The sequence below is a fragment of the Alosa sapidissima genome, chromosome 16 (genome assembly GCF_018492685.1).
Source record: "Alosa sapidissima isolate fAloSap1 chromosome 16, fAloSap1.pri, whole genome shotgun sequence".
Lineage (NCBI taxonomy): Eukaryota > Metazoa > Chordata > Actinopteri > Clupeiformes > Clupeidae > Alosa > Alosa sapidissima.
This window is the reverse complement of record NC_055972.1, coordinates 27,303,220-27,327,052: the sequence shown is the minus strand read 5'-3', so window position 1 is coordinate 27,327,052 and position 23,833 is coordinate 27,303,220. Positions and strand designations below refer to the sequence as shown.

At 43.1% G+C, this 23,833-nt stretch overlaps 3 protein-coding genes across 5 annotated transcripts in view; 2 read left to right on the top strand and 1 right to left on the bottom strand.

Moving 5' to 3' along the window:
- Positions 1–1,147, top strand: part of acoxl (acyl-CoA oxidase-like) — a 39,884-nt gene extending 38,737 nt beyond the window's left edge. For all 3 annotated transcript variants that reach the window (XM_042066288.1, XM_042066287.1, XM_042066285.1), the window contains one exon: positions 610–1,147. In XM_042066288.1, the coding sequence (XP_041922222.1) occupies positions 610–786 (177 nt within the window). In that variant the 3' untranslated portion in view covers positions 787–1,147. The remainder of the gene's footprint in view (positions 1–609) is intronic.
- Positions 1,148–3,333: 2,186 nt separating this feature from the next.
- On the top strand, positions 3,334–16,494 carry bcl2l11 (BCL2 like 11). Its single transcript, XM_042066289.1, has 4 exons — positions 3,334–4,151; positions 5,984–6,336; positions 8,095–8,228; positions 14,127–16,494. The coding sequence occupies exons 1-4, from the start codon at positions 4,135–4,137 to the stop codon at positions 14,256–14,258; spliced, it is 636 nt and encodes a 211-aa protein (XP_041922223.1). The 5' UTR covers positions 3,334–4,134; the 3' UTR covers positions 14,259–16,494.
- anapc1 (anaphase promoting complex subunit 1) overlaps positions 9,811–23,833 on the bottom strand; it is a 112,128-nt gene continuing 98,105 nt past the window's right edge. Inside the window, exons 50-51 of the transcript XR_006023401.1 lie at positions 13,946–14,031; positions 9,811–10,031 (exon numbers count right to left, since the gene is read on the bottom strand). The gene's annotated coding sequence lies outside the window, so the exon portion shown is untranslated. The remainder of the gene's footprint in view (positions 10,032–13,945; positions 14,032–23,833) is intronic.

Sequence of the window (23,833 nt, the reverse complement as noted above, 5' to 3'; positions counted from 1 at the left end):
TTGTGAATAGAGAGGAACATATATAATGAATACATCAATAATTAATTGGTCAATATACAGTGGTCTACATCAGTTACTCAAAATTACTCATGCAAAGACATAGCTGATCAAATTTACATATTGAAATGCTGATTGACAGCTCTTCCATCTTTGTCACATCTTTTCATTTGTTTAATCTGTCATTGTGTGCCCATTGCTGACAGTTTGCTATGCATTTGCATCATTGCAACTCAGCTTACACGGAACAGTGTCGCTGCCTATAGTGTTCTATTTTATTTTAATTTATTCTTTGAGCCATCCTTAGCCTTTGTTGAGTCTTTGTCTGTGTATTAGTATGTTATTGGTGTCTCTGGACTGTGTCTAGACTGTGTCTATGTCTCATGTTGTCCATTCACTGTCTTTCTTAAATGTAACTATTGCTGCCATCTTGACCAGGACACACTGGCAGAAGTGACATTGTGTCCCAATGGGACTCTTCCTCCGCTGCGCATGGCGGAGTTCTTTGCCTCTCGCCCTCGTCCATTAATTCCGTATAACAGGACACCTCAGCGGCCGTTAACCCTTCCGTACAGCACTCATGTCTCCTGTCATTTCCTCCCTTTGGTGTAGCTGTTGGAGCTCTGCAAGTCTGTCAAGGATGTGGCCTTGAAGGTGGTGTCGGACTTCAACATCCCGGCGTGCTGCATTCAGGCTCCGATCGCTGGAGTGGCCAACCCGAGGGCCGAATGGGCCTTCTATTCCCAGCCGCAGATTCCGTCAGCACAGAAAATGCTCTCGAAGCTCTGAGGCCGGCCAGAGTGGACGAGGGAAACCAACTAACTCACTACTAATGTATGACTGTCCAAACTGGACATGCGAACAGGCCTACATATGTGGAATTTTAACATCTGTAAAGATAGACTTTGTATTATGCCTCTGTTACCTTGTAAGACACCACGTGTGGAGTTAATTATATATTAAGTCAAGTTCGATTTCTGTTTTTGTTTTGCTGCATATGCCTTATGTTGTGTCTTTGTTGCCATGGGATTCACAGGGATGTCAGTCATACACTAAAACATGATCCATATAGCCTATATCTCCAGGCTATCAGAATGTTCTGTTATGTATGACTTTTTTTTTTTTTTTTTTTTCATGAAAGGACCATTTAGGCCAGTGGTTTTCAAAGTGGGTGCCAGGGGGGCCTCAGCAAGTTGGAAGGAAAATTGAAGAAACAAATAAATACATTTGAAAAATCTAAAATATACCTATTACTATGAGGGTTGTTATACAATGCCATTAGAATAATGTTAGGCATATCTTAACATTATATTTCCCATGATAATGGCTGGGAATAATAGTAACGTGATAGCTTTCATATAGCAGAAAGCCCCAAATACAATTTTACACACTGCTCGCGAAGTGCTTGTTGCTAAAATAATTATTAGGATTAGCTTAATGTATTTTTACATTTGCCGTAGTATTGTCGATGGGTTTAATAACACATCAAGGGGGTCCTTGGCCAGAACCTAATGGTATTTGGGGGGCCTTGTCGTGGAAAAGTTTGGGAACCCCTGATTTAGACCTATGCCAATGCATTTTCCACACAACTTTCACATACAACACAAACTCTTTTTGCTGATAACTTTTTAAGACTGCTTTTAGACTGATAGCAATAATTTTACGGTTAAAATGAATAATAATTTAATTTCTAGACTAGTTTCAGTTGGCCATGTGGCCCTTCTTGGTTTAAAACAAAAACACCCTCCCCTCCCCCAATGAAATGCTAATGTACTGGTTCTAAGGGCTATCAGGTCCACAAGACAAAGGATGTTACCTTGATATAATGTATCCATGTGTCATGAAATGTAAATATATTCATGTTTGGTATCATTGTGATAGTCTCAGTACAAGGATTGTAATGATTTGATTGTGAGAATGTTTGGAACATTCTATAAGTGATATTTATGATATATAAGATATCTCTCCTCATGCTATTCAGATAGGTGTGAAGTTGGTGTGAGTAGGTGTGTCTGATGCGAAGTGGAGAACCAATCAAGTGGGATTGTTTTGCCGCCATTTTTTTCCTTTGTTTTTTTGTTCCTTTTGTAACTAAACTGCAATGTTTGTCAGAAGAAGACTAAGATTAGAAGGATGGAGAACTGAAGAGAGGGAGAGGTTGGCTACAGGCCAACCTAGGCCCTAGAGGCCTAGGCTACATAGACCATAGACCATTTGCTTGTAACAGAATAAACCTGATTCCTGAGTTTTTCCTGAAGTTTGCCAGTCTAAGATTAATATTAAGTAATTATTCACACCAATTATTTTCAAGACAGAATTGGTTGATTGGTCAGTTAAATTGTTCCTTTTATGTCATCGTCTAACTCATTTGACCTGGGCTGTAACGGGTCGACAAAGGGGCCTTAACAGCGGGGATAGGTGAGGCCATTGGTTATGTAAGAAATCTAGCTGTCATCATCACGTCATGTCATGTCATCAGTATTAGTGACGGACAGTATTCTATCTTCTGCTGTGTACCATTCACAGCTTTCAACCATAGCTCTGACCAAGTATTCTGAATACTTCACTGCCGTTATTTCAGTTGCAAATGGTGCAGAAAAGAATATCATTCCAAATGTTTTCTATATGAGATGTTGTATCTTCTACAGCGTATTTTGATAAAGTCTCTGGCTGTGGCCTGTATGTCTGTCTATTTCTCTTTTGCTTTTAAGCGTGTCTAAGGATCACCAGCTCTTCTTCATTCTGTTATTATATTGTAATTATGTATTTCCCTAAATTATTATTGAAATATTTTTCATTAGTGGTCATGCACCAGATATTATGCTTACAGTTGCCATGGTCTGCCAAGGTATGTGATGTATTTTAGGTTTGTAAAGTTACCATAATACTGCTCAGAATTTCAATAAATACAACCTATCATGACCTTGTTTCATGTCTTAGATCAGTTACAAAAATCGCTGGCTAACAAGTGCCTTTACAAATCCTCTGAGAATATGTGGGTGAAGGTCTGTCACATGCAAGCAAGTGAGCAAGAGATTTTTGAAATATGTGAGCAAATATTGCAGATGAATCTTACTGCCAACTTTAGTAGTCATTCTCCAAATGTGTTTACGTCTCGAAAGGTTGCTGACACCACCCGTAAGAATTGAGTTGACACAGAAATGCAGAATAACAAACACACACACACACACACACGGGCTGGGATCTCATTTTCAAACTGAAAACAGAAAACTGAACACAACTCAAAACAAAAGTTTTTATACTGGATACCCATGTCTGTACACATAGTGCTAAAGTTGATGAATAGAAATCATACTTGCCATACTTGTACAATACATGTATGATAAATCCGTAGTAAAATGCTTGCATCATCTCATACTAAAATGACATAATGCCCTTCAATATGCATTTTGTTCTATGTAATAAACTGTATATGAAGGGGGTATTAACATGTTCAAACATTGCTCACCTTGCAGTACTAAGTGAATATCCTAAAACCAAAATGGATGTGAAAAGAATCATGAGATACTTTTGCTGACAATCTCATTGACTGTCAACAACAAACTTTTCGAAAACTAGCCACAATCAGAGGAAGCTAAAACGACAGATGGACATCCCCTGTCCGCAGCCAATCTTTACTGCTTTGCTTTACGCATGACATTGTCTGTGGATCATGTTGAGGTTTTGCCCTGTGCAGACTTACTTTCACACACAACTGCGTTCACTTCATAATTTGAGTCATTGTTGTGTAGTTTTCAAAGTGATGCACGACAAAAAAAAAACCTGACCCCACCCAGACGGTGTAGGCGGGACGTAGTTGCGCCTCAAGACACGCAGGGACGCTGAGGAAAGCAGACGCAGTGAATCTCTCTAAGGAGATGGACTATTTCATCGGCACGAAACAAAGACTAATACACTTGTGACTACGATGTACATGAGATGGCTGGTTCCACGGAGAACTTAGCCTAAGAACATTTCTTTCACGTTTGGAAACAGTACTGGAAACTTTCTGGACTTAACGGTCGCAGGCTTTTTGCTTCTCACACGTAGTCAGACGGGTCGGAATTGTTTTGTTTTTCGTTGTCTTGTCAGTTTCACGGCTGTCATGATCCCTAAAAACATTTGACCCAGTTGACCATGTCACATTTGCATAGGTAAGTGCATGAAATGTTAACCTTTCTCGATTTGTTAGAACTTAAAACAATGTTTAGTTTCTTACCAAAATGCCGAGGTGCGCTCGCTACAGATAGCCCAGTCATATTCACCGGTAGCGTTACGCTTCTACGCTGTGATTAGAGAAAGCGAACTGGTTGCACGCGTTTTGCACAAAACATACAAAGGCTGTAGCCTACACTTAGTAAACAAAACACCAAGATAACTCCAATGGAAACCGCAAGATGTTATTGAATATTTTCTCGAATACAATACGAATCGAGCTACGAAGTTATTTAGATTGGTCATTATGTCGTGCAAAAGCAGGTTACACACGTAATGTTGATGTTACAAACGCCTTATATTTAATCAATTTTTAATCCGTTTCGGTCCCTGATCTTACTGTTGCTCCATCGCTTAGCCGTCGCGGAGGGGACGCAGCTACATATTGTCTCGGCTACCCCGAGTGAGTTTATTTTGGAAACTCAGCTCGATGTCACCAACAGTATTGATATTATCTACACGAACGGCATATGCGAGAGGCAATAGACATGGAAGTCTGTACGTATTTATAATATGTAGACATAATAGAATATATACGTGCAACATAAAGACTTGGATAGGCTACAATAGTGCAGTTTTCGTCAATCAGCTTGCACCCGCGTGCGTAAATGTGGAGCCAAGTATTACCCAATGACAAGAAAAGTTGGAACGACCGTTTTTGCTCGAGTGTCAACTGCAGGTATTTCACTGACGCGCACGGGTTTGAGAGATACACTGTTTTCATATTCCTCTTCGTGCCATCCCGTTTCATTAGTCTCATTAGGTAGTGTACACTAAACTGTCACTTGGGGGCAGCACGGTGTCCGTAGACGAGCTAGAGGGAATTTCTTTGGATACATTTCGTTTGTCTTTTGCTCTGCCACTCAGCATAGCGGTGATCCAATCACATCAAACGCACGCCACACGTTTGGCCGTGGCGCTATGAATATTCTGACGCAGCTGTGAAGTTTTTCATAACAAAGCGGCTCTAACACACGAGCCTCTGAAAGCAATGTTGTTACAACCCGCACCCTGCTCTTGCTTTTAAAATGATTCCTTGGCTACCTTAAGTTACCGTCTGACATTTCAGTTACAGCTTTATACATTCATCATACAAAGTAAGTCGACCTATACGTTTTGTAAGCTGATACAGTGCACAGGTGATATTTGCCTTTATTGCGCGTTCACATTTCTTTGCGTAATTTGTTTTGACTGTTATTTCCAGTATTCCAGACAACATAGCTGTCAGTTTCCAGGGACGGCTATAATGTATTTAGTTAAGGCAACTGAAAGGGAACAACATTCGTTCACGTCGAAGGGAGAATTAGGAAGTAAACTTGGTTTAAACTGGAGTTTATTTGTGACGCAGTTGTTAACAACGCTACGACTCAGCCATTCGACTTTTTTCCCCTTTTTTCAAACAAGCTAGAATCAGCTCTGCGGAACAATGAGAGCCGGGGAACTGACTCGGTAAAATTCGCACGAGGAAAAAAAAAACTTGAGGAAAACTCATTTGGATTTCTACATCAAAACCACGTGGATGTGTTGTGTTTAAACGCGGAAACATTTTACATACTAGTTTATGACTGTCGAAAATCTAACAAAACATACAGAGCGCAGTCGGGATCGCCACTCTTGAATTGGTTAATATCAGCTTCCTAATTTTATGGCTGAATTCAGACGTCCATGCGATGGTTCTAGTCTGTATGGTGATTAATATGAAGATGAATGTTAAAATACCCAGGCGCCTTCAAAGTAAACTGCGTAACAATCCACTGTATTTATCCTGCAGAGGACAGGACCGTCACCGGGCGAATGGCCCAACCACCGTAGTTGAGCGAGAGAGCAGCGGAGAGACTCATCCGGTGGATGAAGCAGACTCTAAACCCCAGCATTTTGACAGACCTCGGCTGATTGAGAGGGACCAGTGCCGATCTGAACCAACCATGTCTCAAAATTCCCATGGTCACCGAACAGTGTCCAACTCTTCCAGTGGATATGTTTCGTCTGATTCTGTACCAAGCTCCCCACTGACGCCGTCCTGTAGGCCGAACAAGTCGACACAAACGCCAAGTCTGTCTAGTCAAGTCATTACTCATGCTATGCACAGCTTGTCTCAAACTCAACACAGTGGTCCGAGTCATGGTAAGCACCCCCTGGCTGGCGGTTGTCTTGCATGCACGTGTACAAGTGTACTGCGTCACTGTGCCTCGTCAAGGTCCACCCTCACCTTTGAGGATCTGGTATCACAAGCCTTCCTTTAAGCTGCGAAGCCGGTATGAACTGTGTAATGCAGTCCTGTCGATGACTGGCAGCTTTAGTAGCATTTGGTCTCTTCACCATGCTCTACCTCCGCGTGTTTTCTGCATGACGTCTATGCATGTATAGTGCACTTTAAACGCCCTCTTTGACGGGGCAATGAACATCACACCTGAAAAATCACCGAATATCCACAGTAGCCTTCGCCTATATACAGTCACGTCCATGTACAAAAGTTCTGTGTTTTTCCATTTATTTAACCAGACCCGGTTTATCTGGATGTGGGAGGGAGGGTGGGGGTGGAGGATACCTTTTTTTTTAACCATTCTCAACCCTCTCCCCGAACTTTAAACAAAATGACCACCAGGCATGTGTATCAGTGTGGTCTGTGGGCATGATAGAGGGAACCTATTTGCTTGTTTCATTTAAATACAATCTTTTGTATGATGGGGCCCTAAAGCAGGGGGCTTAGTAGATGCTACCACTCCAGTCAAAATAGAGTGCTGTGGCTTTTGTGTGCCCTAGACAGAGTTCCAGCTCTGGACATTTTCCTATGGAGAGCTAAATAGATAGAAGGGAGAGATCTCCTCGCTATCTCCTACTGAAATCACCCGCTACAGTGTTTCACGTGCATCATTTCACAAAGGCTTTTCTTAATGGCTTAAAAACAACAATAACTTATCTGATCTCAGCCAGGTTGGGTTGGTTGCGCAACTGAAGTTTTGTGTGTTTGGAAGTGCTTCAGATTTCAGAGCACACAAGACACACACACACACACATTTGAAATCCTTTTTTAAAAAAGATGAGATCCTGTATTAGACATCCTAATTTATTCAAACAATCAAAAATATATGGTTATAAGAAGAAAAACAAAGATAGGCCATTTCCTTAATTGCTTTGTAAGTCTGTGCCAAATAAGTAATTGACACATTTGTAGTAATTATGGTGTTATAAACATTTATTGGTCAAAGTAAGTTGGGCAAGATATTGTGAATATTTGAATTGCGTTAGTGTTTGAGTAATAATGAGAATGAAATTGATAATATACTATACGACAGTCCAGAGGAAAATCTGCCTTGTGGTCATATTATGATTGGGTTTGAGAACTAGCAGAATGTATTGAGTCATTACAAGAGATCAGCGCAAGTTCAGCCAGACTGGCTTTCTGCTATTAGCTATAAACCCAAAATGTGTTCTCTAAATGATTCAAAATTCAGTCCCATACTCTAAATGCTCTCGCTTGTTTTCATGACAAAACACTTGGACCAGAACGCCCTGAGAAGAGTTTGTAGTAAACTGCATGCCTGCATGTTCACATCACCCTCGTGCAGGGGCGCTGCTAGATAATTTGGGCCCTATGATAGACAATAATTCTGGGCCCCCTGATAATATATAATATTATTGGGGGGGCTCTCTGGGGGGCCCCTGTCAGTGCTGGGCCCTAGAATCATCCTAACCCCACCACCCCACCCCCCCAGCGGCGTCCCTGCCCTTGTGGACCCACCCGCCTCTCACCTCCTTTAGTGACTCATAGGAGGCCCCATCCAAACATGTTTGTGTAAAAGGATGCTGAAGTTTATATCAAATTCTGTATTATATTTATTGTGTCTGTGTTTTTTTTGTCTACCCTCATGTCCTCTGCAGAGCTATGGTCTGTCCCCCTGCCCCTCTGTAGAGCCCACCTGACAGCAACGAGTGTGGGGGATATGCAACCGGAGGAGATAGCTCAGGAGCTGCGGCGCATCGGCGATGAATTCGACCACCTGTACTTTCGTGGGGTGAGTACTGTAAGCCAGGTTGTCAGAGATGCGAGAAATGACTGTTGACAGCCCTGCAGAGAAACCAGAGGATTAAGTCAGGATGGTGATGAAATGTTTCACAGTATGGAGCAACGTCTGCTTACCTATGACCAAGGGAATTTCTTTTTTTTTTTTTTTTTTTTTTGAAAGAAAGAAAAAAAGAAAAGGAAACTGTCACAATTGTACTGTTTCCAGCCAGGTGCTATCATGTCTTTGATCTGCAGTTTAATATTTACATGTTTTCCTCATTATATTCACACTTCAAGAGAAGACGGCAACATGCAGGATGCAAAACTGTTTGCATATATTTTATAATGGAAAGATACCGCTGTAATGGATGTGCATACTGTTAAAACAGGAGCAGACTTTCTTTCTTGGATTTTCTTTGGCAGTTTCCTTATGTTGCATCACTTTATTTACAGTCAGGATTAAAGACTACTCCCTATCAACATACTGAAGATAAGGTGCCCTGTGTACTACAGTGTAGACTTTTCTCTGGACTGAGGAGTTTTATCTTTTGCCTTCTCTATTCCTCACCACTGCCTGACAATGGCATAGTGGTTGATTATGCCACCATTACTATGTAGGAAGCACCGTCCTTGTCAGTGGTCTAGTTCAGCACAAGGCTGTTCTCAGATCAGATAGTGAAGGAGTCCTCAGCCACCCCCTCCTTCCCCTAACTGAAAAGTGTGGTTAGCCTGGTTTGGTTTAGTGCTGGTTGTTAGCACGGGTTTGTTTCTGAGTCCGTCAGCTCTTAAAGTTGGCTGGCTTTTTGTGGCCATGTTGTGGATTTTACACCATCTTTAGGGTGTAAAAAAACGTACAACCGCCTGTAGGGAGCATACGATGTCACCAATGGGCTGTACTATGAAGTGAGGTGACTGGCTAACTCGGGTAACTTTGGGAGTAACCACTGACCCCTAAAAAGGACACTGCACTGAGCAGCTGTTGTTTCCAAAGAGACGTGTTGTTTGGAGGTCAGCGCGGTTATTCCTGAATTTACATGGGTAAACCAGTAACCTCACTTCGTAGTATAGCCCTCAAGTCTATCAGGAAAATGTGACCCAGCTCAAACTTTTTCAGAGCAGAAGGAATAAGACTGGAGATTACAAGAGGAGGAGAGAGAGAAAGAGATGTTTCTCAAGCAAGTCTTGAACAAGTTCTCAAGCCATCTTTCTCAATTGTACTCTCTTCCCTGTTGAAAATGGACTACATTCTGAATTTAAAGTATGTGTGCCCACGTAGGGTCCAGAGAAGACACACAATGTGTCCGTCTGTGAGTGATTGTGCATTTCATTTCCTATTTCTCCAGGAAGCATGTGTGTTCTGACAATAACCAAATTACAACCAGAACATTCTGGATGACCCGTTGGTTCAAATCTTTCTGTTGGACGTTCTGCATTTAACTGGTGGAATGGAGGTTTGGAGTTTGGAAGACCAAATGTTAGTACGGAATCTCAGGGAGTAGAGCTTCCTCAAATGCCGAAGCCTCAAGTCATATACGGATGTTTATCTGGTGCATGCACACACCCCAACAATAGTATTTTTTTTTCCGTATGAGTCGTACCCCACATTGAGCTGCCTCTAGTTTCCCCCTCTGTCCAGTAGTTTCCCCCTCTGTTGTCCACATGTGTGCATGACGAAGCCCTGCAGCCATGCCTGGGGCCAGTGACACACTGCTGGGATGGACTCTCTCGGTCGGACTCCCCACAGCTCTTCACTCCAGCTTAGACCGCAAGCGTTTCAGTGTGTCAGTGGCAAAGAGAAAAAATAAAGAAGAGACTGAAAAAATGAGAGAGAGAAAGAGAGATTAAGAGATTGCAGAAGGCTGAACGGAGACCAAGTAGATGTGGGATGAGTGAGTAAGAGGCTGTGGACTGAGTGTGTTTGTGCGTGTGTGAGTGTGTGTGTGTGTGTAGCAGCACAGGAAGCGAGTCATCGAAGAGCCAAGAGACACACATACACACACACACACACACACACACAAAGGCCTGGTGTCTGTTTCCTCCATTCTGTGTCACTGCTAACAAGCACTACTACACGTGTGGCGGCAGGGTAAGGAGGCGGACCAGGTGGTCAGAGCAGGAGTTGGGAGGGTTGGGGTGGGATGGGTAGCAGGGGGTAGGAGAAGGTTAGCGGTAGCGTAGCATCCTGCCTGCCGGCCGGCCAATGACAAACGTCTGCGGGGCTACGTGACTGTGCCTGGCTTCACGCCGGCTTCATTATGTTTACCCTGTGGTTAGACTCTGGGCTGTAATTATCCAACTGGCCCGCCTCTCCAGCGCCATGGAGACACACTCTGGCCTTAGCCGCCCCGCTCTTTGTCATTATCTCCGGGGGTCAGTCAGTCTGCACACAGGTTCCAAGGGCCGCTAGGCTAGCTACTGCCGCTGTCGCTTTTCGGCTGCTGTTGACACTGCTGCTGCCGCTTGTCTTTGACAGAAACAGACCATCAGGATGCCCTGCTTTGTGTCCATCACCACTGCTGCTGCCACCAGTGTTTCTCTGCGATTGGGCCCTTAGGATGCCATGCTTTCCTCCTGCTGTCTTTTTTTTTTTTGATTCACTTTGTGCACTTGGTATAGCATTTAGTTTATGAACTCTGGCTTCTGGGAAGGACTTGCAGGTGCACAGTGGATTTGCATGCGGGCGGCTGGCATACTTTGGATTTGTGTGGGTGTGTGTGTGTGTGTGTGTGTGTGTTTGTGTGTGGGTGTGTGTTATTAATCCCTTCCCCTTCCTCTCCCTACCCTTAACACTGGTGACTGTATCAGAGGAAATTCCCGCTGTGGGCTCTGGTAGCGGGAATTAGTGGACAGCGGCTGTTGAGAGGCTAACGCTAGCCAGTGACCGAGCGAGGGAGCGATCGGGTGGATAATGCAGAGCAGATGTGAGGCTTCGGGGGAAGAGGTTATTATTCTAAAGTAGGCAACCTCTCTGGTTTATCATTGAGGTGAGCCCATAATGCACAAGTTAAAAAACATGACTCCCATCTCACTGTTTACCGCAAACGCTAACGACGTCCTTGTAGCATAATGCAAAAGGAGTCACGCCATCAAATGCTCCACGGAGACAAATAGTAGGCCTACGCTTCCACATTTAGGTTACCACCCCCATTAACCCTAGACTAGAGTACTGGCTTTCTCTGGTGATCTGTAAACAAAAACCCATTTGAATAATTGAATCATTTTTTTACAGGTCTTGTTTATACCCACATATTTATCTCTAAACATTATACTTTAATGGTTAAGATTTCAGTACAGTGCTTAACTCAACTATATTGACGCCGCCATCTGACACATTTTGAAGACAGAGCTAGTAGCTCACCCCCCCCCCCCCCCCCCCCCATATATAAACCCATCACTAGTGTTTGGTGTTACTTCTACAGTACTTAACAGAGACCAGCATTTTACCCTCTATTTACTTGACAGGCTGTTTAAAAAAGATGACAAAATGAGAAACAACTGAGATTCCCTATCTATATAAAATTATCTGTGTGCATGGTCGGTGTGTTCATGTGTGAGTGTGAGTGTTTTAATAGATTCTGAAGCCATCTGTTTGTGTGTGTGTGTGTGTGTTTTCACAAGTGAGCTCGCTTCACAGCTGCATAACTCTTTTAGGTAAAGTGAGAGCACAGGCACAGTTGAGTTGTATCGCGTTAGTTCTCTGCCTTTCTCTGGCAGCTCTGCACAGACATCTGCAAACATATTAGCAAGTTAGTGAAATTGCATGTCATCTACGCCAAATTTTGGGCCGTGCTCCCAGTTCGCGAGGATTGTTTTTCAGCGCCCTGGCCCTGTAAGTTGTGGCTTTCTGTTTGGCTTGCATGTGGTCTTATAGATTTTCACTGTTCTCACACGCACAGGCAGAGTCAGTGTTCCATTGAGATGACTCAGGCTCTGTCTGACGTCCTAGTGTCACGCCTTAGAAGACAGTCACATTCAGAAGTGGAAAAAAGAGAAGCGTTTGACTAATTTCTCAATGTGACTGAGATTTGGTGTTGTAGATAATGTTTTGCTAAATGAGCGTGTGTGTGTTTCAGTATGCAGACTGCCGTAAGCCCAGCAGCTCTGCATGCGTAAAGAGGAGTTGGTGGAGTTCTTTAGGACTGGTACAGGTCTCAAGCACAAAAGAGTTCCAGCTACTCAGGGACTACATGGGCTGAAGCTAATTGCATTTCATTAAACGGACCATTTCCTCTGTCATTTTACTCTTTTTCCCTATCGAAACATCTCTCTTCTATGGACCCTTTCAAGAGAGTTCCATTATCAGCATCATAGTTGGCCCCACAAGACTTCCTTTTTAACATTCCATATGTTATCTTAATGCAGAGGAAGTAGATTGGGGCCCAAATAGAACGTTCAAGCATTGTTTTTGTTTACCTTGTTGAAAGGGTCCATAGCAGTGCATGCCCAGTGCACTCTGTCAGAGGTTGTGAGGGTCAGTGTGCAACACCCCACACAAAGCAGCTTGCGTCTTTGTTTTAATTCTACCTAATGTAATAACTTGTTCCCATTAGCAGGGTGGGGCTAGTGCTCCAGGTCGCTCTCACTGGAGTGGTCAAGCTTTTCCTGTAAAAAAATCCCACTTCCTGCTCACCCGTTTCCTCCAAGCGGACAGCAACACAATTTTGACGGCGTACGTTGTGATTTTTGGCACAACCTTTCACCATTCATCGGGGAAGAGTGGTTGCCCTTTCCTCTTCATTTGTTTACAGAAAAGCGTCCAGCGCGTTAGCAAGGGCTAATTCATGCCATGCGCTCAGTACATTGGGGTCCTTATTATTTCCCCTCAAGACGACTTTCAAGTCCTCACACACCTGTCAGCGAGGTGGAAGTAGCGTGAGGGCGTTTACCTGCTCTTTTTGTTGACTTTGTTTTGTTATTGTTGTCTCTTTGTGTCCGTCTCCTAAGTAGAGCCAGCTTAATCCTGGCAGTCAGAGATGGTAATCAAGTGGTGGTGGTGGTGGAGGGAGTTTGGATGGGGGGAGGGGGGCAGTGCATTGTGTGTGTGTGTGTGTTTGTGCTTGTGTTTTTTTCTTTCTCGCTCTACTCTTTATTTTTCTGAAGGGGAAGTGTGTGTGTTTGTGTCTGTGTGTGTGTGTTTTCTCTTTCTCGTTCCACTCTTTTTATTTTCTGAAGGGGAAGTGTGTGTGTGTGTGTGTGTGTGTGTGTTTTTGGAGTGGGTTTCCTCGCACGCCTCCTGCCAAGAGCCCCATGGGGACGTGCCCATGCGCTTATCGCAGTGGCTCCTTTTGTGCCAGTGCAGCGAGTGTGAGTGTATGCTGGCGGCCTAGGGCAGGCAAGGCACAGCATGGCGTGGCGAGCCAAAACAGACACCTGCTCCGGCCTCACACCGCTGCCAAGTCTGCCGAGGTCCCGGCTCTTAGATCACCACCACCTCGCCGGCCCACCTACCCGAGACCGCACTGACCTCCCCCAAATAAAAAGAGGATATGCCTTAAAAAAGGACAAATCTTTTTCGCAAAGCTTTCTGCAAGTCCATACAAAGTCCATTGGAGTGAATATACAGTATATACTGTGTATATAATATACAATGGTTTGGATCTATCCTTTGGGTCCACGTTTAAGTACTGTACTACTCACTAAAGACTAGCCAATGCTACAATCTTTGTAGGATCTAGCTTGTGTTCATTGTTTATGTTGGGGCTCATTGAAGCACTTAGCAAAAGTTACCTCGTCAGCAATTTGGTGGGAGTAATTTCAAGCCCAGCAGCGATTTGCTTTCTCGTCTGCCTACTTCCACATGAGCCCAGCTGCCTCTGTAAATAAATAAAAAAAAACAAGCCTTCCTGTTAGCCTGCGGTTTATGTTATCTCATCATTAACCCCTCCAATCTTTGTTTTCCGCTTGCTAGGCTCCTGCAGGTGGGAATGGACAGGCCGTCCTCGCCCGGTTACGGCAGCAGATCCCAGACGGGCCCGGCGTAATGCTCTTCCTGGGCCTTCTGATTGGACGGCTCTTTCAGTACATCATGAGGAGGAGATGACTGATTGGACAGTTGGGAAACTTAGCAGACCCCGTAGCATCTGAACTTTGTACAGTGTACTTATTGTAAATATGACCAGCGCGCATTCGCCACGTGCAGTTGCTGTCTCTCTCTGCCTTCTTGTATAATGGCTGTGGAACTCCTGTGGAACTCCTGTACAGTTGGACTTGGTTTTGGGTTCTGGTGTGATGAGCTCAACCAGATCAGAGATTGAAGATTGGGATATTAGCGGAACCAAGGAGAGCATTTGTTTTTGTTTGTTTGTTTGTTTCTGTAAATCTGCAGCACACGGATATTTTTCATCTTTGTTTTTTGAACAAACAGAGTTTCCTGCATGACTATGGAAAGCTGAGCCGAAAACGGATAGCCTGGACTGACCAGGGCCTAAGCCCTGTGACGGAGATAAACATTTCTCCTCTTCATCCTCTTTGGTTTTCTTTTTCTTTCTTTTTTTGTTGTTCCACTTTATATCTATTTATTTGTACATTTCTGTATAGATGTCATTTCTTATTTCTTATGTTGAAGTGGTTATTAGGCAGCATGGCAGTATATCTCAGACATTCCTGCAAAGGCCGTGCCGGCTCGCTAGCGTGGTCCTCTTGGTCTCAAATGTGGCACTTCCGTTTTTTGTGTGTTGATATTGCAAAATGAATTTTTGTCCACATGTATTTTTTAAAAAAAAAAACATTATGACTCAATTTTACAGATAATTGCTGTGTAGAATACTGTTCCGATTTAAAAGTGAATGCTTTTATGCATGATTTGTGGAAAAGAAAGAAAAATGACATCTGATTGGCTGGGGGGAAAAAAGAACTGATACTGGTCTTAAGCTTTCCTTGTTCATGACGCACCAAAACATCAATCACCTCACTGTTGTAACCTTTGGCAGGCCCGGGCCTTCAGATGCGTGTTAATTTTCCAGCACAACATTAGTGTTGGCCTGGTAGGCTTGTTCACTGGAGTGCCAGGTCATTTAAAGATCATCTAACACAAGACTCTGTCACAGGGGAGAGCAGCTTTGTCAATGAAAAACCACCGAATGAACTGGAGCCAGGATAACAGGGTTTCAAAGGCAGGTTGTTGTTTTTTACACTGACTCTACCACAATATTGAGGTACGTGTACATCTGATACAGGGACTATAACCACCCGACCTGTTAGTGTCCACTCAAGTGTTTTGGCTTCAAGACTGTTTTTGTGTAGCCGTGGCTAATAAGGATATGTGTGTGAATGGTGGAAAGACATGGAGTTCTTCAGGGCATTGTACTTGTTACTTTGGTGTGTGCCATCTTTTGTGGGTTTCACCCAATTTATATTGTTAAATCAAGCAGTCATACTTCCCATAATGCAATACGTCTCCTCAAAGAGCAAGCTTTTGTCAGCAGCTGGTCTATTGCAAAGCACGCTTTTATAACCGTTTTGTGGGACAGTTAAAAGCTTGGAGTAGATTCAGGAGCTGAAATGAATAGTACTAGGAATTTTAAAGCCAAAAAGTCATCGCTTACAGAAGTGACCTCTGAGAAAGGAAGCCAACAGTAACGCATCAACGTTTTGATATGATTGTGTGGTGGACTCACTTTTCATTCCCCTCGCCACACCTAGGCGTAAGGGTGTGAGTGACAACAGTCAAAACAGTACACTCTTCAGCAGACAACCTCATGTTTTTGCACCTCTTTGAAACAAATCAACTCAGTGCCAAAGACCACCACTGAGTCTTTCAATCAGTGAATGAGACCAAAGATCCTCTTTTGTACTGTATCTAAGTCAGACTTTGTGAGCAGCATTGTGAAAGAAAACCTGTGAGCAAATTTTAAAAAAAAACGAGTGAACGTGAGAGCTTGGTTGTCGTGTTTTGATTACTATGCATTGCGTGTTTATGTTTATAACGGTATATTACTTCCCCTCGCAGTTGGCTGGTCACGCCGGGAGCTCCAGTATTTTACCTGTAATTTTGTTCCATTAGCGTTATTGTACACACTTTTACTGTATAGCCTTTTATTTCAGAACAACTCTTCTCGCATCAGCGGGGGCCATCTTTTAGACAGACTCCATATTTCAGCATGGTCAGGACATTTGCAATGGGAGCCTGCAGAAGCTGACCTATGTCCACCTCACGGGACCCAGTTCAAATGTAGCATTCATTTTTTTTCTCCAGTTTTTTTTAAAAAGTATTTTGTATTTTGCACTGAAAATTTGCTATGCTTTCATAATAAATGTGCAATACTGCTGTAAATAAATATGGCTGCCAGCGACTCTTTTCTTAATGATGTGCTAGTTTATCAAACTTTGACTTGGAAATGTTTCCAAGTAGAACTCCTTTATTTTAAAAAAGAAAAATGTTGCTAAATATATGAATGGTCATTATTAGGGAATGATTTGGAATATTAATGATTATTTGAGAGTGACGCAGTGACTTCATCAGAGTGCAGTTCTTACAAATTGTGCTATTTCGTGGAAATCGTGAGTCATCATAGACATGAACAAACACAGACATGTGACTGCTGTGTGTGGTTGTAATACTATCACTAATCACAGCCATTTAAAGCATCTGGTTAACACTTTTCTCATGATATATGAATTTAACTTTCATTTGAACTACTTGACTGAGATTTTCTTTTTAATAAGAAGGGAATCTGTGAGGATCAAGGATCTGTGAAGAAAATGTGAATAATTCCAAAATCTGTCAGATGATTATTTATGTGAGATGTTTTATAAGTTTCACTGCTCAATGCCATGTTATAAATGCTCCTTGTGAAGATTAATAGAAAGTTGTCTGTTTATCAAAGCCACTGCTTACCCTTAACAACTTACACTACCTTTAAAGGATTTCCAGGTCCCAGTAAAAATTCTGTTTTTGACATATGAAGGGATATATATCTATATATATATATATACATGTCCGCTTTTAAGTGCAGAGATAAGACAATGTCTGAAACACATATAACCATACAATAAGGAAGTATAAGTCATGTGGGGCATAAGTCACGCGCATCATATAGTAATAATACATAATACTGAACTCATGCAAAGTACAGCTCTCGCATGGGTCTTGCTCTCAGCTAGCATTGCTGCCATTTGAATATCTGTTCACTCTCTCTTCCTCATGCCGGCCAGGCGATCTGGGTGCATGTGCAGGACACGGAAAGTACGGTACCTTCCACGACTTGGCACAAACATGCTTACATAATTACATACCCTCACTTGAACAAATCACAGCTCCAAGCCTGTCCCAGTGACTTCACCACTCAGGAGTAAACATTTTAACTCTTCACAGGGTCATACTCTGTGACAAGCTGACACAGTGACTATCTGTGGATGTCATCTGTTACAAAAGTTGCTAATTCATAAACATAAAAACATGCCCCCACTTCAATCTCACACAGCTCCGAGCTGTGCTGGTCCAAGTGACATTTAAACTTTCTGTGAGTGGCACAGTGACTCTTTGTAGATTGCAGTTGTTACAGATTTTTCGCCATTTCATGGAGGGTACATGTTAGTCATTGTAAGCAAAACAAACACAGATGTGTGTGGATTTACGCGTTATCCCCCTCAATCCCACTAACAGTAACACGACTGCAGCGTTACTAAGCATGACAATCTAGTGCAACAGGTTGAATCTTGTTCTATGGCAGATTGACCTTGGCCAATTCTCCCCCTGAAATGTACAGTGTTCATTTCCTAACTAGAAATTCAGAGCTATACAGATTAACGCATTATCCTCTCAATCCCACTGACAGTAACACGACTGCAGTGTTACTAAGCATGACCACTTAGTGCAACAGGTTGAATCTTGTTCCTCTGAAGTACAGTATAGTGATCATTTCCTAACAAGTAAATTCCTTTCATTTGAACAACTTATTTGATTTTAGTTGCATATATACATTAATTTTAGCATTTTTTTAAATGTATTTATTTTTAGATTTTTCCCATTTCAGTAGGATCTCTGAACAAAATGTAATCATCTTAAACTACTAAAATTATTATTAATGAGATCAGATCAGATAAACTTTATTGTCCCCAGGAGGGAAATTAATCTTCAGCAACAAGTACCACTTACAGCTGCTTGCAATCAAGACGTACATTAGTGCAACAGAACAATGTGACACACTGATCACTAGTCCATGTCTCTGTGAGTTGTTTAGGCCATGGGGATGGAAAATCTGCCTTCCTCTGACTTCTAGTCTGGTGCATTGCTGTCCAAGAAGGGGTTCAAACCCACGGCACACATCAGTAATGACTTACAGCTCTGTGTTAGGAGTTCTCAGTAACAGCTTTGGGGTGATGATACCTGAGTTTGACTGACAACAACAACAACGAGCGGACAGAAGGGATTAAGAATATCTAGGTTTATTGAATTCAACATGGAATTTTAGAACCTTACATTGTTGCGGAATAGAATCTTCTGTTAGAATGCTCAAAACTCCCCGGCTGAAGGGGTTAATTATGCATGTCAGCTCGTGCTAACAGAAGGAATTTACAGTCTGCAGCACTATTTGCAACTTTCTAGCAAGCTTAATCTGTTGTCTGTCTTATATATATAATCATTATTTTATTTTTATTTCATTTTGTTTCTTAATTAATATTATTTTGTCTTTATAGTGCTGTTTATATTACTTTTTTTACATATATTGTATATATTGACTAATCTTGTGTCATAACATGTAAAGCACATTGAATGACCACTGTGTATGATAACGTGCTATACAAATAAATTTACATTTACATTTACATTTTAATGCAGAGCTGTCAGAGAATCGTTCTATGATGGTGAGTCAATTGAGGTTGTTCTCCAAATCGCTCACACGGAAAGGAAGTTTTGTTTTACTGCTGTTTCTCCCGGAGTATTGTTCATCTCTATCTCTTGTCTTTTCTTCCTCTGATCTGACTCTTTATGAGTCACATGACACATGTCTGCCCAGAACACTTATCTGTCAGGAATGATTTGTATTTGCTGCTGACTGCTGTTGTTGTGATTATATGAATAATTAATTTGCAGAACAACTGCAGAAGCTGCGGTTATGTTATGCTTGGCCGTGTGTTTCTTGGAGTGCTACTAGCTGATACCACTGTCTGAATTACCACTGTGGGTTCAGACTTCTGCATAGCCCAGAGCAATGTGATCAGGATACTGTGGTTAAAGACCCCAGACTAATGTCTTCCTCTATTGGGCCCATTCAAAGGAGAGAGCCTCTATACAGTGGTCTGCATCTGGTGTTGATCTCTGCACACGTGCGGCATCAGCATTTGTTTCCTTCCATTTGTTTCTATGCAGTTGCTTTACCATAGCACACCTGTGTCATGCCCCAGTGCGTCTTGCTTTAAAATGCTCCACTAAACCACCTGCCCCAGGGATATATTTACGTGAAACCCTGTCAGAAATGTGCTATGTGAGGGGCAGGATCTCTGGGGAGGAACTGTACTGTATGTGGAACAACATAAGGGTATCTGTGTTAGTTGGTGTGGAGCCTGAGAGTCCATGAGCAGCCTGAGTGTGTATGTGTGTGTGTGCGTGTGTGTGTGTGTGTGTGTGTGTGTGTGTGTGTGTGTGTGTGTATGTATGTGTGTGTGTGTGTGTGTGTGTGTGTGTGTGTGGAGCATGAAAGTCCATGAGCAGCCTGAGTGGGGTGTGTGTGTGTGTGTGTGTGTGTGTGTGTGTGTGGAGCCTGAGTGTGTGTGTGTGGAGCATGAGAATCCATGAGCAGCCTGAGTGTGTGTGTGTGTGTGTGTGTGTGTGTGTGTGTGTGTGTGTGTGTGTGTGTGTGTGTGTGTGTGTGTGTGTGTGTGTGTGGAGCATGAGAGTCCATGAGCAGCCTGAGTGTGTGTGAACTGAGCTGCATGTGTGTTAGTTGGTGTAGAGGAGACACACATAGACAGCATGAGTGTATGAGGTGCCTGTAGTGAAAGTTGAGGCATAAATGAGACAGTAGTTACATTAGTGCATATGAACTGAGGTGCATGTGGGGGATATAGCATCAGAGCATATGAACTGAGGTGCATGTGGGGGAGTGAGGGGCCAGGGAAGGTGCCTGAGCAGAGAGTCATCTGAGGACAGGAGCTGGGCTCCTCTCAGGGCCCATGTGAGAGTCACAGTACAGAAGAAAAACTAAGGGTAGACTGAGAAATAAAGTTATGTGTGGTGTGTGTGTGGTGTGTGTGTGTGTGTGTGTGTGTGTGCTTTTTGGAGAGAGGAGGGGAGGGGCACTGATGTTGCATGTGCCTCTCCCACCCCCACACTGATGTTGCCTTAACTATATGTCACATGTGTCCCACATTCACTGGTATGTGTGTGTGTGTGTGTGTGTAAGCATAAGGGGCCGTGTAGCTCTGGAAACACTGAGGTGAGACGCGTTGCTTCTTAGCCTTTCATCTGACGGCATGTTTGAAGTGAGGCTCTGGAGCAGTTTCCATAGTAGGCAGGCGAGCATACAACGCAACGCAGGCAGTGGTATAATGTTTGCTCATGTGTGTGTTAGAGCGTGCGAGCCGGAGCTTGAGAGCGAACGAGGGCACAGGGAGAGAGAGAGAGAGAGAGAGAGAGAGAGAGAGAGAGGGAGGGATGAGAAGGAGGAGGAGGAAGAAAGAAACGGAGGTTTCAACAGAAGTAGAACAGAGCCCAGGTTGTGAAAACACTGAGAACCCTTCCAGCAACCATCACCTTGGCAAGAGAGCACTCCGATTCTGATCACCAGATGGGCAGTTGGACACGCACACTCTTATAAAATTTCCATTTCAATGTCAGCTAACGTCAGCGAGCCAGACCTGACTGAGCACAACTGTGTCCATTGTTGAGGTCACTTGCATTCAAGTCAGTTTTGTTTCTGTTTAGCGCCACTGTCTATTTATTCGTCATCATTAACAATGAATGTTATTTGCCACATGCCACAAAGCAAAAACAAACTATTGGGGTTAATATGACAGAGGCAATCTGCTACATTTCAACTTACAAACACACTACAAGCATTCAGATCACACCCAACAAATGTGCCAGTATTTTTTCTGTATTTCTGAAATTGCTTTTTTGTGTGTGACTTTGTAACTGACATGATGATGGTAATTTAGTAGCTCCAGGGCTCTGTTTCGCTGACTAATGGAGAAAGCAGACTGCTTGTGTTGGAGTGTGCGCTGAACTCCATCTCCACTCAAGTCCCTGGAGACATCACTCAAAGCAAATCCTCCTCATTAGTTATAGTGTTTTTTTCTACATGTTTACTTTTTGGTGAATAATTGTTGGCAGGCGTAGGATTGTTTAAGTACATGCTACGATTGAAAAGCCAACACACTATCAAGCAGTGGTTTTATTGGGATGTCTGCAGGTGGGCTAAAGTACACAAGGACCAGTGTGTTAGCTCTAACGCTCAGCAACCCTGATGAGAAATATACCACATCAAGATATCTGTTACCCTAAAATACAGAACATTCCCGCAGTCACTTAGTGGTTTAGGGTGACATGAGACTCTCCGGCTATCAATGCAGCCAAAATCTTTACCCATTAACTTGTACTTTGTTTCACTTTTAAAACACTCAACTGACAAAGTACTGACAAAGTCTACTAAATGTGTGCTTATTCTTGCCATGTAATCTTCATTTCCTGTTTGGAGAGGTGTGGATGCAGAAGATAACCCTGCTCTCTCTCTCTCTTGAGTGACAGTTACAGCCAAGCCCTGTGAGTATTGCCCAGGATGCAGAAGGCATGTCTCTCTGTCTCTCTCTCTGTCTCTCTGTCTCTCTCTCTCTCTCTCTCTCTCTCTGTCTCTCTGTCTCTCTCTCTGTCTGTGGCAGCTTACGGGGATTGCCTCACATTTGCATCAGCCTGGTGAGGGTTTTTTGATGCATGAACTCCTGCTCGGTGCATCCGATTAGACTTTAGGGGGCTGCTGCTGCTACTGGGGCTGTCCTGTGTGTGCGCACTATCGCAGCATGACAGTATCAGGATGAGAGTGTGATAGGTAAACTACAAAGAACGCCCTCAGTATGGCGAGGATGTGCAATCATCTACAAAAATAAAATGTAAAAAAATGTCAAAAAAACGAATGCTAAAATGGGAAAAAGTTCAGTCAATTACGGCTGGCGTGACAAAATAAGAGGGTTTAAGCTTCATCTGAGTGATAGGGGAAAAAATGTAAATCACAACGCTCCAAAATAGAATTTAATCATAATTTTATTTGACCAAAAGTCCAAATATAGCGAGGCGCCCCACTGTGTGTGACACCAAATGTGGCAGAGCAGAGGGCGCTTTAGTGTAATTACACTGTTCGCGTCCTCCTTTACTATTACCCACAGTTGTGCTCCCAGTTTGGCACACAAAGCAGGTCGGGATTCAGTGCTGCAAGACACAGTGGACATACGGACACACACACATACACACACACAAGCAAACTAACACATACACACACACACACATCAACACTAACACACACATCCACAAACAGTCACGCATGAATGCACGCACGCACGCACGCACGCACGCACGCACGCACAACTTTTATTTCAGGGGTTAGAGTTGCATTCGACTGTAGCTGTTTGTGTAATCAGTGCAGAGGCTCACAGAGCTCCTCCACTAACCCTAGATAACAACCTCTGTCACCGGCACTAACTCGCACAGCAGGTTTCAGGATCAAAGTGTTCCTTTCACAATATGTCAAGTGTTGTCGTAGATGTCGCTCCCAAGACAACGTGAGGCTCGTCCGTCAGTCACGACTCATGTATGACCTCTCCAGGGGAGCTGGAGGCTCGTCTGGGACCATGGCTGCCTCAGCAGCCTCTTTGGAAAACAACTCTCTCACTCTCCAAAAATAGAAAAATAATTGTGTTGCAAGCTGCTTTGAACTATTTGCTCCCCACACTTTAAAGAAGAAGAAGAAGAAGAAAAGGAGAGAGAGAGAGAGGCCTCTGATGCCGTCACAGACCCCTGGATTTGAGGCGATGCTATCCTGTGCTAACTCACTGGAGCGCTAGTTGTTTGTTTTAACAGCGGTTTTATACTCTGCCCACGGATTCCCAGCCAAATGTCCACAAACCTCAGAGGACCAAAATAATCATGAGGTGAAAAGAGAATGAGGAGGATCCAAGCATTTCCCTCACCTTTATCCTTCCTGCATTTGACTACTAACAGGACGACATTAATATTAACATATTAACAGGACAGCAGGATAACATCAATAATGGTTGAGTTGTTCAGATCCTAATTATAAAGTATGTAACTAATTGTGTATTACACAATATAAACTTTATTATACCGAGGGGAAGAGAATGAGTGGTTGTTCTTCTCTTCCTGTCTTTAAGCAGCCATTAGAGGCAGGTTTAAGGAGATTGTCACCAGCATGGCCCAAAGATAATAAAAAAAACTGTTATCATCTGTTATTATCAACTGTTATCAACATGGCTGCCCTCAGATGATGACAAACTCGAACTTCAGGGAAGGTCACCAGTGACTGAACAGGAAGGGAAACCGAAACCTTCTGGTAATACTGACCAAAGAACAAACAATCTGTCCAGCCCTCGGGTTAATTGTCTTCCTTTTCTTCCTCGTCTTCCTCGACTTCTTCTTCTCCAACTCACAGCTGTTTCCAGGAAGGG